At 37.5% G+C, this 16,161-nt stretch overlaps 2 protein-coding genes across 2 annotated transcripts; both read left to right on the top strand.

Annotated features, from left to right (window-relative positions):
• Window positions 1–4,896: 4,896 nt before the first annotated feature.
• On the top strand, window positions 4,897–8,234 carry LOC134664430 (striatin-interacting protein 1). The gene has a single exon (XM_063521076.1). The coding sequence runs from the start codon at window positions 5,034–5,036 to the stop codon at window positions 7,500–7,502; it is 2,469 nt and encodes an 822-aa protein (XP_063377146.1). The 5' UTR covers window positions 4,897–5,033; the 3' UTR covers window positions 7,503–8,234.
• A 2,862-nt stretch (window positions 8,235–11,096) lies between these two features.
• On the top strand, window positions 11,097–15,710 carry LOC134664729 (uncharacterized). Its single transcript, XM_063521475.1, has 2 exons — window positions 11,097–14,875; window positions 15,594–15,710. The coding sequence occupies exons 1-2, from the start codon at window positions 11,207–11,209 to the stop codon at window positions 15,708–15,710; spliced, it is 3,786 nt and encodes a 1,261-aa protein (XP_063377545.1). The 5' UTR covers window positions 11,097–11,206.
• Window positions 15,711–16,161: the final 451 nt, after the last annotated feature.

The following is a 16,161-nucleotide window of genomic DNA, read 5'->3' as shown; positions in this document are numbered from 1 at the left end:
AGTGAAACGTCTATAATTATTACTAAACTTCATTTTTCCCCCAGTACAGAACTGTTTTTTAATGGCTGCTATTTAACTGATCACCAGATTCAATAAAATTTAATACCAATAAAATCTACTTTACCACCCTAAAATAATGAATGATCACCAAAATTATAACACCATTTTAATGTGAAATGATTACCAATTTTAATACATTTTACTATCCTATTAAAGGAAATGACACCAAATTAATCATTATTAACCCAAAAATTGTAAATAATTACCAAATTTCAAACCCCAATTTAATGTCAATTGATAACCAAATTTTTACATCGTGCTATCCTATTAAATAAAATGACACCAAAATAATCATTGTAAACCCAAAAATAGTAAATGACCACCAAAATTAGAACTCCATTTTAATGTAAAATTATAACCAAATTTTATATCTTGCTATCCTATTAAAGCAAAGCAAAATTTTCTAGTAGCATTTCGTTTCTGTATGGGTTGCAGTTCAAACCTAACCTAACCCACTTTTCTATTAACATTTCGTTTCTGTAAGGTTCGCAGTTCAAACCTAACCTAACCTAACCCACTTTTCTAGTAGCATTTCTTATCTGGAAGGGTCGCAGTTCAAACCTAACCTAACCCACTTTTCTAGTAGAATTTCGTTTCTGTGTAGGTCGGAGTTCAAACCTAACCTAACCCACTTTTCTAGTAGCATTTCGTTTCTGTAAGGGTCACAGTTCAAACCTAACCTAACCCACTTTTCTAGTAGCATTTCGTTTCTGTAAGGGTCGCAGTTCAAACCTAACCTAACCCACTTTTCTAGTAGCATTTCTTTTCTGTAAGGGTCGCAGTTCAAACCTAACCTAACCCACTTTTCTAGTAGCAATTCGTTTCTGTAAGGGTCGCAGTGTTAACCTAGCCCACTTTACTGATAGCAGTACAAACCTAACCTAACATACTTTTCTAGTAGCATTTCAGTATGCCTACCTAAGTTATGCGGTGCGGGGTACGGGGGTTGAGCGGGAGGGGCTAGTAATTTTGGCATCATTTTACTTTATTTGGTAATATGTATAATTTTTTTGGTATCATAGTGGTTTATTTAGGTGAAAATATCGCATTTATTTGGTCTTCAAGATTTGGTGATCATTAATGATTTTTGGTAATCATTCAATATATTTGGTATTCGAATACAATTTGAAGTGCAGTCGTAATTAAAATGGTGGTACATTTGTAATTTTAGGCCTTATTTTTTTGGTGTTCAGTATTTTTTTTTGGTAAGCATGATTTTTTTATTTAGGGTACCAAAGTATTTTTTGGTGGTCATTATATTTGTAGCCTTTTTTTTTAAATTCCTGGTTTAGTTTACTAATGATTTTTCTCTCAGTGTAGAAACTTATTGTATATTAAAATTGGTGTATGGAATATATGACAAAAAATACACAAACACATAAGTATAAGTATGTAGTAGTATAATAAGTTGTTTTTAAATAATCGGATACGACTCCAATGAGATGGAGATAGTTATTGGAGATAGGTATTAAATTAACATGTGTACCTAGGTACCTTCGGGATTTCGTATTGCATGAATGCTGCTAGTCACTGAAAATGGGAATGAGTATCCAATGAGCTATAGAATTTTCACTGAAGCCATGTGCGAAAATTACACAATTTTACTAAAATCAAAGACATATATGACGTTGACGTTCCACGGCAAAAGGTACCATTGCCCCGGCTGAATATTGGAGCGGCGTTAATAATAGCGTAAGCGCCAGCCGCCATAAGGTACCATTTGCCGTGGAACGTCACGTATCTTTACTATTTCATATCTAGTGAACCTTTAATTCATTTCCTGAATCGCCGACTATCTTCGCGAGTGTTTACACCAAACCATAAACCGCGAGAGATTTTTCTAAAAGGATCCTAATGGCGCAGGCTGGTTTGTTCTCACGTCAGACGTCGCGCGGATGACATCCGAACATTTGTAATACAACAAAGGATATTTTCACCCCCTGCCGGGCACTTAACTAATGGGAGGGGGAACGTTTTAAATTTAATAATTAGATGTAGGTAGGTACATACACCGTTTTTATCTTAACGCAAGTATGGTTAGATTATTTAGGGGCTACCTGCGGTTTTCATCGATTTTTGACAAGTTTTGAATCGAATCTCCTACATTTAATAAGTAGGAGGGGGCAACGCCATCTTAAGAAGGAGGGGCCTACAAACCGCCTGTGAACTTAAACAAACAACTTAAACACCTGTAAAACACCATGGATGCATCGAATAAATGATTATGATTATGATTTTGGCCTACATAAATACCTATAGATTTGAAAATAAGACAAACGGCTTTCGGTTCTTCAATCTTTTATGTCCTGTCTACCGGATTTTTAAAGAAAAAAATTCTTATTTTTTTATGTTTTTTTTAAACATTGTCTAAAATAACATCTTTTTCGTAACTAGATTGTTGTGAAAGAACTTACACAAAAAGAAATTAACACAAAAATTAAGGGCAGAAAACCAGATTTGTTCAAATTGATGCCAAATATCTCGAAGACAATGAACTTTCAGGTAAATATGATATACTATATATATGTATTGCATAAAGCCGTTGCTGTTAATATAATAAGCAATTAAGCAACAAAAACATTACAAAATTTTGGCGCTCGATCGCAATGAGAGCGCCAATACTCCAAGGGCCCGATTCGGGTTTTGAAATAGATAATATCTATTAGATATCTTTTAGAGATCACCAAGATACGATAACGATATGTTTAAGATCTAACCTGTCAAATTTAACATTTGCGCGATTCTGGAGATAGGTACTCTTGAACGATTTCCCCAGGATATAGAGATCCAATTCACATCTAATAGATATCTTACTCTATCTAACGTAAAAGTGACATTGGTTGCCGGAATTGCGCTGCAAAAGAGAATTGATATCTAAACTATAACGTATCTAGAATGGATCTAGTACGGTGTGTCGTCTCTGTGAATATCTTGAAGTTCGAATACGGCAGCAAGACTGAAATGATGCCTTTCACCAGAGTTAAACACTCTAGGTTTCATTTCGAATACCTACGAGGAAAGTAAAATATTTAGGTACATGTGCATTTAAAAAACCCCCGGCTAAGCATATATAAACTTCAGTAGTATTTCTTGAGGGTACTATGAAAAATGTAGGTAAACCTAAACTCCTATTTTGGGGAATTTCTATTGTGATAATTAACGAATTATTAGAATTGAAATTGTACAACAAATCTATTTAAAACCAAAATTTCTTATCAGTCTATATTGCTTATCGGGATAAGAAAAAAACCGCCAAAATGCGAGTTAGACTCGCGTTCCAAGGGTTCCGTACATTACACAATTTTTAACAATGTATTGTTAGTGAGTGAAATGTCTTTAAAAAATCCGTAGGGGTCGGATCAAAAACTAAGTAATTAAGTCCGGCTCACGGTTGACTGTACATTTCTAATAGGTTTTTCTGTCATCTATAGGTAAAGAACAATTGTGTATTTTTTTCAATATTTTTGACCCAGTAGTTTCGGAGATAAAGGGGGGGGGGGGGGAATGGTAATGGGAATCCGACTCGCACTTGGCCGGTTTTTTAACCGACTTCAAAATCTCAAAGAAGGAGGTTATCAATTCGGTTGTATGTTTTATCTCCGTCATTACTGGACCGATTTTGAAAATTCGTTTTTTGATTGTATGTATACATATGTAAAAGTCAGCCAGACAGTACGGAAGAGCCAAAATCATTGTTGTACTAAGTAGATAGACAGAGTTGACAGCAATAGGTATTTCAATCGAAATACCTAATGCAGTCGTCTATGGCTCAGAGCGGCTACCGCGAAAACCGAAATTCGCAAATTGCGGGGATCTTTCTCTTTTACTCCAATGAAGACGTAATTAGAGTAACAGAGAAAAAATCACAGTTATAGCCCAGTTGGTTTGAGCGTTACAACGATCGGACCGGTGTTCCGAAACGTCGCAAAACTCGCAAAGTGGTATTTCTTCGTGTGTCTTCGTGGTATTTTTTTAAATTCTTCTTTCATTTAAAATACGGAAGAGCCAATTTTTAAGCCAAAACTACCGTTATTCATATTTATATATTATATTCGCAAAACATTAATTTAAAACAATGCGTGATTTTTATTGTCGAGCTACGAGTTCTTAACTTCATAAACAAAAATTGGTATTTTTAGGGATCCGTACCCAAAGAGTAAAAACGGGACCCTATTACTAAGACTCCGCTGTTTGTCCGCCTGCCGTCTGTCTGACTGTCACCAGGCTGTAACTCATTAACCGTGATAACTAGACAGTTGAAATTATCACAGATGATGTACCTATTTGACCTATTTCTGTTGCCGCTATAACAACAAATACTAAAAGCAAAATAAAATAAATATGTAAGTGGTAATCCCATCCATCCCATCCCAACAAACGTGATTGTTTTTGCTGTTTTTGCATAATGGTACGGAACCCTCCGTGCGCGAGTCCGAATCGCACTTGACGTTTCTTTAAAGATTGCAGCGCCATCTGACTCTGCTCATCATTGACTCAGGCAGGACACCTCTGAACCTGAACAACAATCTTGCAGTCACCTTGCAGTAGACTGCTATTTAGCGCCATCTTTAATTTGTTGAGTAGAATACTAATTCGAGTATGTTACTTTGGTTAGATGTCACTACTAGTTAACTCAGCTGTGATAATATTTTTAGAAAATGCTTATTACTAGTCATTATTTTCACTTAAACTTCAAAAATGTATTGGATAAAAATAAAAGAAACTCCAATGCATTTTATTACAAAACACCATAAATATCCAAATTCATATCAAGAAATGACATTCGATTGCCATCTGTCAAAATATTTTCCTTTTTACTTAGTCTGTGCCAATGCGCCTGTCTGTGGTACAAGTGAATTGGTAATCAATCAATCCAGTTTCTCTGTTCATTTTACGAACAATAATAATAAATGCGCAATCCCAGGATAGCTATGTAAATTAAAAAACGGTTTGCGCTTGCTTTGGCTTCCCCAATGATGGGCACGAATGGCAACGGGCGTCGGGGTGGTGCCAAAATGCCCGACGTTCGTCGACCCATGGAGGAAGGCGATTGTGTCAACGATATGGAGAGCCCCGAGCTGGATTTTGTTTACGACGACTGCGATACACAGGCCAACGAGATAGCTGAGCTGTACAGCTACACTGAACACCCTGAGTTCCAGCTGAATGTCAAGGCGTTCGAAGATATTATGGAAGAGTTTAATCTACCGCCCAGTTGGCAGAGGTTGTCCAATAAGCAACAACGGACGGTTGTGATGAAGTTGTTAGAGCACCTGGATGTGGCAGTGAACGACATACGAATGCGGGCGTCTCGCTGTATCCTTTATTTGGCGCAGGGATGCTGGGCGGAGATGCAATCAGACGCCGAGCAAGCTCACTGGGCGCGCATAAACGTGATGACCCTGTATGACATGGGCGTCTTCACCGCTTTTGTCGAACTTCTCAATCTCGAAATTGTGAAAAGCAGCTCTGCTATAGCTTCAAGGAAACTTGCAGAATCACTAGCAGACTCCACAAACCTCAGAGTGATCCTTTCCGTTCTATATTTGATCACTGAGTATATGAGAACTGAAAAAGATAATCCTGACTCTGAGTTTGTACATTTAGTAAAAAACTTTAAAGAAGAACTTGGAACACCTTTTGGTGATGAGTTATTACCTGTCAAACTGTTAAGTATGGTGACACATCTTTGTGCGGGCACAACACCACATTTCCCTATGAAGAAAGTTCTACTGTTATTGTGGAAAATACTTCTGGTGTACTTAGGAGGGTCCAAGGAGCTGAAAGAAAGGAAATCAAGGCTTAGAGAAAAGCATGGCTTAGACCCAATAACTGAAGACACCCTTGAAATAATTAAAGGTATGAGAGCAAGTTCCCCGCCCCCAAGTGCTGCAGACATGCTTGAGAATCAAAACCCTGTTGGGAGAAAAATGAAACTATCAGAAAATGAGCGCGCTTTGAGAAGGCAGACTTTTATGAAGCAAACTTCACTGGATGAATCTGATGAACAAATATTTGTAGACAAGGAAGAAACTGGCAATGGGTCTGAAGACTACTCTATGGAGTTCCAGTCTATGCCTGCAGATAATACACAAAATCCAAATCAAAACCCAAACTGTCCATATTACATGTACTTCAAACAGTTTGAAAGTCCCCCACCACCCCCACCACTGCCACGGAGTTTGCCATGGCAATCAAAAGTCCGGCAGAAAGATATTGACATGTTTCTGGATAATGTCAGAATCAAATTTGTAGGCTACTCTTTACCTGGGGACAGACAGACAATTGATGGTCTCCCGCAACCCATACATGAGGGCATAGATATACTAAGAAAGCACATGTACACCAGTTTGTCTGAGCTTCAAATTGAAAGAGAAATTGAAATAGCCCGCAGTCCCTTAACAAGAGGTGAGAAAGATGTTGAAGAAACTGAAGTAGAAATACTGTATAGAGCCATGCTGCCAAACCTACCGCAGTACATGATTGCACTGTTAAAGATACTCTTAGCAGCTGCACCCACCTCTACAGCTAAAGCTTACACTTTCAACATTATGTCAGATTTACTTCCTGAAGAAATGCCTATGACAGTCCTGCAATCATTGAAACTTGGCATTGATGTCAACAGACACAAAGAGATCATTGTCAAAGCCATCACAGCTATATTACTCCTTCTACTCAAACACTTTAAGTTAAATCACATATATCAATTTGAATTCATGTCACAACATCTAGTCTATGCGAACTGTATGCCGCTTGTTCTAAAGTTTTTCAACCAAAATATCCTGTCATATGTTGGAGCCAAGAATTCAATACCAATATTTGATTTCCCTGCTTGCGTGATTGGTGAGCAACCAGAGTTGACAAAAGAATGTTTGGATATTGGAGACTCCTCAGTTCCATATTCATGGAGAAATGTTTTCTCTTGCATCAATTTACTGAGAATTCTCAACAAGTTGACCAAGTGGAAAAACGCAAGAATAATGATGCTGGTTGTGTTCAAAAGTGCGCCCATTTTGAAACGAACCCTTAAGGTCAGACATGCTCTTATGCAGTTTTACGTACTAAAATTGCTTAAAATGCAGACAAAGTACTTGGGACGTCAATGGAGGAAAACAAATATGAAAACCATCAGTGCCATTTATTCTAAAGTGAGACATAGGTTGAATGATGACTGGGCGTTTGGCAATGATGTAGATGTTCGGCCATGGGATTTCCAAGATGAAGAGTGTGCTTTGAGAGTCAGCGTGGATCGCTTTAATCAGAGAAGATATGGCTCTGGTGGAGACATTGAAATAGATCTTACACCTCTTGACACAGACATAAATAGTGTTCTGGAGTCTAATGTAGATTTGGATGACGAATTCAAAGAAAACTATGAGCTGTGGCTAGATCAGGAAGTGTACAATAATGAAATAAACTGGGATATCCTTCTCACAGCCTGAAATAATCATCCTAAATGCAATATTACTGTTAATATAAATGGCAATAAAAGTATTATGAGTATTGACGATCAAAGTTTGCATGCTAAAACGTCTAGTATTTTTTGCAATTTTCTCATATTGGTTTTTTTATGATTGTATAATGTTCTTCTTAAATATTTGTTTATTCATAGATCAATTTGCTTGTCAGGCTACAGACTACATGGGGTTAGCTAGTAATGCATGGTAGACATAAATTCACATGGAATATCCTAGATATTGTGTTTTTTTCTCTATGATGCACCTCTATGTGGCCTTAGCCATACATCATATTACCTAGTTTTAGATTTAGCATGACAGCAAAGTTACATTACACCTAAACCTTTAGAACCTTATGATCAATAAAATTTTGTTATTAGCTGTGTGAATTTTATACCTACTAATTTTACATAATGTTTATGCTTCAATACATACAACTGTAGATATAACTTTTTTTAATGACTAATGATGAATTGTTAAAACTTGTAATCATGTAGTGTAAAGTTGGATATTTAATTTGTCAGTAATCCATGAATTAACATTCTAATGGATCTAAGTTGGACTTGGACATCGTAGATTAAGTTATAATGAAATCCCTTGTGACGAGACGAGAACCAGTTTGTATTTCATTAATATATGTTTTGAACATAATTATTTTCTACCTTCATATTACAGTTTTAAACAAGGCTCTTGTAATAAATAATTGTAAAAATTCAATGGCATCTTCATTCTTATTTCATTTTCACATTAGGTTTAGGCTTTGAGGTATATATAAAGTGTGGAAAGATAATTCGGGCCCTGGAGGGAAACTAATGCAGTTTTGTTTCTTTTAAAAAATAAAGGAATGTCTCCTTTTAGTAAAATGAGCCAGCTTAAGGATTTAAGGTAGTTTTCCTCCAGGGCCTGACTTATCTTTCCACTCTGTATATACATATATGTACCTCAATGGGTTTAGGTACCTATATCTTATATGTGGCCCACATGAAGCGATCACTGCCATCGGTTAGGAGAACATAGAGGGTGCATTTGATGTAGCCTGCCCTTAACATACGTGTAACTGCCCAATGCCCACATGAAATGTAATGATCCTAATGATGCAGAAATTTATTGAAAACTATAAATTAACAAATACCATATTTAAGCGATATTGTAACAGAGTTTAATTATAGGCTTATTGAGCTTATTTTGTACGGGGGGGTATGTAGTTGGGACAGTAGCCTTTTTCTATTATACAAAAATCTGGGCTATAACCGCGAAAATCGAAGTTTGCAAATTGCTGGCATTTTTCTCTGTCACTCTAATTACGCCTTCATTGGAGTAAAAGAGAAAGATCCCCGCAATTTGCGAATTTCGGTTTTGGCGGTAGCCCCTCTGTTACGAAATATATACACATGAGTAATTAAAAATATCTTAAATGAAGCGATACCGATACACTGGTAACATTAGCGTAGACTCCATAATAGCTACTCCAGACGGACGCACCGGACCTTTTCGATCGTGTGTAAGGCCTCATACCCATGAGCGCTTTTACAACGCGCGTTAAAAAAGTGCTTGAATCCATGCCAAAGAATATAGTACTGATCCATGCGCACGCTAAATTCTATTTGACGACCAACGCTTAAAGTCGAAAATCCAACAACGCTTGATAAAATACACTATCATAAGTCTATGACACTATCGCACCGCATCGCGACCTTGGCACGGACGTAGAGAGTAATCGGGATAGTGTACACTGGCCAAAAAGTGTGTCCAGATGAGACATCAAACCTGAGCCCTCCATCTCTTTCTAATTAGGGTGACCATAAGTCATATATATGTGGGATATTAGCATAATCCAGGCCAGGATCTTTTCTCATTCGTGCATAATCAGAGAAAATCATACTGTATTTTCCCTATGTTAGTATAATTGTCCCAGAAAAGAGATGGATATAGTTTTTTTCTCTCCTGTAAAACGCTTCACACAACCTTACTTAATTTAGTCGTTATAAAAGCTGTTACTGTGGATGGGCGTAATCGCGATGGTGAGGAAGGTGTGGTCCGCCGTCATCATCATCATCATCATATCAGCCTATATACGTCCCACTGCTGAGCACAGGCCTCCTCTCATGCGCGAGAGGGCTTGGGCTATAGTCCCCACGCTAGCCCAATGCGGATTGGGGACTTCACATACACCTTTGAATTTCTTCGCAGATGTATGCAGGTTTCCTCACGATGTTTTCCTTCACCGAAAAGTTAGTGGTAAATATCAAATGATATTTCGTACATAAGTTCCGAAAAACTCATTGGTACGAGCCGGGATTTGATCCCGCGACCTCCGGATTGAAAGTCGGGCGTCATATCCACTCGGCCACCACTGCCCTCGGTCGTATTTTAATTTATCACCACTCTACGAATTTAATTCCTACTTTCAACACTTGTATCGCAAATTACTTTATATTAATACTATACCGACTAGTTATCGATACTAGTCATTTTCTCAAGCCCTAGCGTAGCGTGGCGTAACAATTTATGTTTATACACGAAATTATCTTGAGTATTGACTAAAATAATAAAATATTAGCACACAACGAAATAAAAACTTACATTTAACTGTGTAAACCGGCATCTTACACTATTTATGCTCCTCATAATTTAACAAAATACCTATCACTATCAATATCATACTCATGGTGTGCTCATATACGTGATGACTTCCCTTTTGCATACTTAAGCTATTCTTTAAGCGTAAGCGTCATCGTAGATCTGTGATTGTAACAAAATTTTCAAATTTGCCGCCTTTGTATACTGACGGAAATGTGTGTCCAACCTATATAGAATCGATTACATATATATAAATAGTTAGAATTAACGTTTCAGTAATTAAATATTATGTAAGTAAGTATAAATATAAGTCTGTAATGTCTAAGGACTTAGTATTTAATTTTTGGCAATTATATAGCTCTCATAACATGAATCGAATAATTAAACATGCCGAAATAAGTATATCTTTATTTATTTATTAGTATACTATTTAGGTAAACTTATTTTTACATTAAGTACGTAATAACAATTCTGTAAGACCGATCCAAATCGTACCGATATCATAGTCACCCTAATGAGTTTGAGAATGTTTTCTTGTATTGTACAAGTGTGTGTGTGTGTGTACACGAAAAATATGTCATCAAGTTGGGGATACCAATTAATATCCAAAGTTACTACAATTTCTACCATATTCAATTTAATGTTTTTTTTTGTTATGCACATGCTTGGTTTAATCAGTTAATAATATTAACATCATAATAATTAACAAATTACTTAAATGCCTGCTGAGACCGGTTCATGGGTGTCTATTGTTGCACCTGTGAACGGGTTCCAGCAGGCGTTCTACATGACATTAAAGCTCTCCAAGAGGCCTCTACGTGTTGGATCTGTGTCCCCACGCAAGCCTATCAAAAAACCGGGATTATAGGCCCGTGATATCGAAGGAGAAACAAATTACTTAAAAGATATCAGAACTGTAATCGGAATATAGCACTAAAAGTAATAGTAATAATGTTTTCTTTACAAATTAATATAGTTATTCGCAAAATAGAGTAAACATGGTCCTTCGAACCGGATAATTAAAATAAAGAGAAACAGTGAAGTTGTGTAAAAATTGTGCACGTTATATTTACGTATTTTAGATAATTTTTTCGAAATTCACAACGAATATGTCGACATCCGAGACTCTTAAAAGTCTTATAACACTTCAACAAGACAACTTAGAAGTAACAGAAAAGGCACACGTGAATTTCAAAAAATCGCCAAAAGAAAGAATTACTATAGGATACGTACAAGGCCGTTTAGAAACATTGGAAAATAACTATAAAGAATTCAAAACCATCCATCAAAGATTGATTACCGGCGTTTCAAAGGAAGACAAATGCAAATTATCATATTTTACGGAAGATTTATATGATACTTTTGAAGAACGTTATTACATGTATAAGGGTGAGTTAAAGACAGTTTTGCAGAAATTTAATGCCGAAATAAAGGACAACCAAGTTATAGAAAATAGTTCAGGCAATCAAGCGTCAAACAGTGAGATAAAATTACCCCGAATCACTATCCCAACATTCAGCGGTGAGTACACGGAGTGGCAATCCTTCCACGATTTATTTAACACCTTAATTCATAAAAATAGTTCGCTAGATGATGTGCAACGCATGCACTACCTGAAAGTTAACCTGAAAGGTGACGCAGAATACCTATTAAGACAATTTTCGATTACCGCCGAAAATTACCAACAAGCATGGAATATTTTGAAGAAAAGGTACGATAACAAAAGGTACATCGCAAATTGTCATTTTAAAAGGTTTTTTGGCCAGAGGACAATTGTCAAAGAATCAGCCACTGCTTTGAAACAACTGCTTGATACGTCTGTAGAATGTCTGAATTCTCTCAAAAATCTCGGTTTACCAATAACTCAATGGGATGCCATTGTAATTTACATAATCGTTTCAAAATTGGACCCTGATAGCCATAAACATTGGGAAGAGTTGATAAATGGCGAAGATTCATCAGTGTTTCCAACTTTCGAAAGATTGAAGTCGTTCCTGGAAACTCGGTTTAGAACTTTAGAAATGGTAGAACCAGATAACAAGAGTTGGAAACCAGCCGCCCCAAGGACGTTTCACGTCACAGCCAGCGATACTTGTTTAGAGATACAATGTGCATTTTGTAAAGAAGACCACTACATTTTCAATTGTAAACAATTTGCAAAGCAACCATTAGATGACAGATACAACTTTGTTCGAGAAAACAATCTCTGCTTTAACTGCCTCATACCCAATCATGCAGTGTGGCGATGTAGACAGAAGTCGTCATGCCAAGTGTGCAAGAGACGTCATCATTCTTTACTGCATCGAGATTCAAAACCGACAGAAGAAATGCAAGAAAACAATAAAGTTGACACGTCCTTAGATGACTCAAAGGTAGTTGCACACGTTAGACCAAATGAAGAAGCAACTGAGAAAAACATTATGTTAGCTACAGCGTTAGTAGATGTAACATCGAAGTGTGGACAGCCGCAAATGTGTCGAGCGTTCATTGACCCAGGATCCGAAATATCCTTCGTCGCAGCTCGAGTCGTAGAGATGTTAAACTTGAAGAAAACGACAATTAGCGGAGTAGTCTCAGGAATCGAAGAAGGTAGCGTTTGCATAAAAAACAAGGTGGAATTACAAATCTCGTCGAGGTATGAGCCCGATTTCGTCGTCAAGGTAAATGCATATGTACTTAAATCTATAACTCGTAGTTTACCAGCTAGGGAAGTAAATTGTGAACCGTGGCCGCAACTTGATGATGCAAAGTTAGCTGACCCTACCTTTAATATTCCGGGTAGAGTTGATATTCTTCTTGGTGCAGACGTTTATGGCAAAATTCTTGAATCTGGGTTTATGAAGGGACCGGGCTATTTAGTAGCACAGTATACACGCCTAGGTTGGATTGTGACAGGTGACACTAATACAACTTCTTCCAGACCTAGCAAACATGCGAGCTTTCATGTTATCCGTCAAGTAGAAGAAGACAACAATCTTTTAAAGAGATTTTGGGAGGTTGAAACACAAGGTTATACAAACATGAAGGGATGGTCAAAGGAAGAAGAATTATGCGAAGAAATTTACAAAACAACTACAACGAGAGATGACACTGGAAGATATATAGTACATTTACCGTTGAAAGAAAGTGTGGAGGATACGGTGAAGTCATGTGGAGAGACCAAACAGCAAGCAACGTTGAGATTCAAACAGCTGGAAAGGAAGTTTGAGAAAAATTATCATTTGAAGAAGGAATACGCAAAGGTCATTCATGAGTACCTGGAATTAGGGCACATGAAGAGAACTGAAGTGGAAGACGATGCTGCAGCAGTGTACCTTCCTCATCATGCTGTTGTCAAGGAAACTAGAGACACTACGAAGGTTCGTGTGGTTTTTGATGCTTCAGCGAAAGGCTCTCGTGGCGTCTCGTTAAACAACGCTATGATGATAGGGCCCACACTGCAACCGGGCTTACGAAGTCTAGTAATTCGCTGGAGAGCCCATAGAATCTGTGTGATTGGAGACATTGTTAAGATGTACCGACAGGTGTGGATGACAGACGAACACACAGACTTACAGCGGATTGTTTGGAGAGATACACCTTCTGAAAAAATAGAGAGCTACAAATTACTTACTGTTACATTCGGAACTGCTGCTGCACCTTATCTAGCTGTGCGGACACTCAATCAATTGGCCGATGATGAAGCACACATTTACCCACGTGCGGCATCGATAGTAAAAAACAGTTTCTACATGGACGATTTAATGACCGGACATGAAGATAAGTCTGAAATTAAGAAACTGTGCCAAGATATTAATTGTCTGTTAAAGGCAGGCGGGTTTGAAATGCAGAAATGGTCAAGTAACTCCGAAGAGCTGCTCGAGTTTCTCCGAAACGGGAGAACATGTGAAGAATCTGAGAACAAAATTGAAATTAAATTAGACAAGGTTATAAAGATATTGGGACTTACATGGGATAGAAAAGAGGATGTATTCAAAATTACAGTAAACTTACCAAATTCTAGAATCCCGACAACGAAGAGACAGATAATATCAGAAGTCGCAAGTCTGTTCGACCCATTCGGATGGTTAGCTCCTGTAATAATAACAGCCAAGGTTATGATACAACGATTATGGCTGTATAATCTGAGCTGGGATGATGAACTGCCACCCGAAGTTGTCGAGGAGTGGCGAAATTACCGAGAAGAGTTAAGTGAACTTCAATCAATACAGATACCACGTTGGATCAAGATAACTTCTCGTAGCAAGGATATTCAACTTCATGGTTTTGCTGATGCATCATCACTTGCATATGCAGGTGTAGTCTACCTTCGAGTGACAGATGAAAATGATATTATACACATTAGTATGCTTGCTGCAAAAACAAAGGTATCACCTTTGAAACAATTGACTATACCAAGATTAGAGTTATGTGCTGCGGTATTGACAGCGAAACTTCTAAGAGAAATGGCAGATTTATTACAGGTTTCGATGGACAATGTATATGCTTGGACAGATTCAATGGTAGTGTTGTCTTGGCTACAGTCTCAACCAAGTCGATGGCAGTTATTTGTCGGTAATAGAGTATCCGACATCATACAACTTATTGACCAAGACAAATGGAGACATGTTCCGTCAGCAGACAACCCAGCGGATCTCGCTTCAAGGGGTGTAAGTTCAAGAGACATGGCGGATAGTGATATATGGTGGACGGGACCGAAATGGCTTAGATATCAGAATATAGATTTTGAAAGAACCAAAATACCAAGTACTGACCTCGAGATGAGAAAGACGTTTCATGTAAGATTGGATGACAACCCAGTTTGGGAAAGATTCTCATCTATGTCCAAATTGAAGAGAGTCTTAGCATGGTGTTTTAGATTTCTAGACCATACTCATAGCTCAAATAGAGAAAGGTTTTTGACAGCCGCGGAACTCAATAATATCGAAAACAAATGCATCCAATATTATCAATGTCTGGTCTATGATCAAGAAATAGAAGATCTGAAAGAAAACGGTAAAATAAAGAACAAGAGCTCCTTGATTAGTCTCGGACCTTACTTAGATGAAAATAACTTATTAAGAGTTGGAGGGCGGCTTAATAATGCACAAATATCAGAAGACGAGAAACACCCTATAATTATTCCTTGTAAACAACACATAACAAGATTATTAGTAAATGAAGCTCACATAAAAACATTACATGGTGACATACAGCAGATGATGACATACTTGCGCAGCAAGTACTGGATAGTAAGCTTGAAATCAGCTGTAAGACAAGTTACAAGAAATTGCAAAATCTGTATTATAGACAAAGCAAGGACACAACAACAATTAATGGGTCAGCTTCCTGCTTCAAGGGTTACATCTCATCGCGCCTTCTTGAATAGTGGTGTCGACTACGCTGGACCTGTACAGTTGAAGACTTCGAAAGGGAGAGGTTATAAGACTACGAAAGGATATATCTGCTTATTCGTTTGCATGTCTACGCGAGCTATTCATTTAGAAGCGGTTACAGATCTTACAGCACAAGGATTTATCGCAGCATTTAGAAGGTTTGTTGCCAGGAGAGGTCACTGTGCTCACCTTTGGAGCGATAATGGTACAAATTTTACAGGAGCAGCCAAAGAATTAAAGGACATGTTTTCCAAAGGTAAAACAAACATAGCGAGTGAAATAGCAGAACTGCTAGCTAACGATGGAACTACCTGGCACTTTATTCCACCAAGAGCACCAAATTTTGGTGGTTTGTGGGAAGCTGGTGTGAGATCGATGAAAAAACACCTCAATAGAGTAAGCAGTACTACAAAAATGACATATGAAGAAATATCAACATTATTGGCTCAAATCGAAGCGTGTTTAAATTCTCGACCTTTGTGTAAAATGGACGAAACATTAGCAACATTAAATCCACTAACACCGGGTCATTTTTTAATTGGCGAACCGTTAATCAACGTACCTGGGATAAACTATGAAGAAAGAAATGTGAATTTGCTTACTAGATGGCAGTTCATACAAAATAGAATGCAAGATTTCTGGCGTAGGTGGAGAGTGGAGTATCTTAACACTTTACAACAACGATACAA

This window comes from Cydia fagiglandana, chromosome 5 (genome assembly GCF_963556715.1).
Source record: "Cydia fagiglandana chromosome 5, ilCydFagi1.1, whole genome shotgun sequence".
NCBI classification, from domain to species: Eukaryota; Metazoa; Arthropoda; class Insecta; order Lepidoptera; family Tortricidae; genus Cydia; species Cydia fagiglandana.
This window is presented reverse-complemented; position numbering and strand designations above follow the sequence as displayed.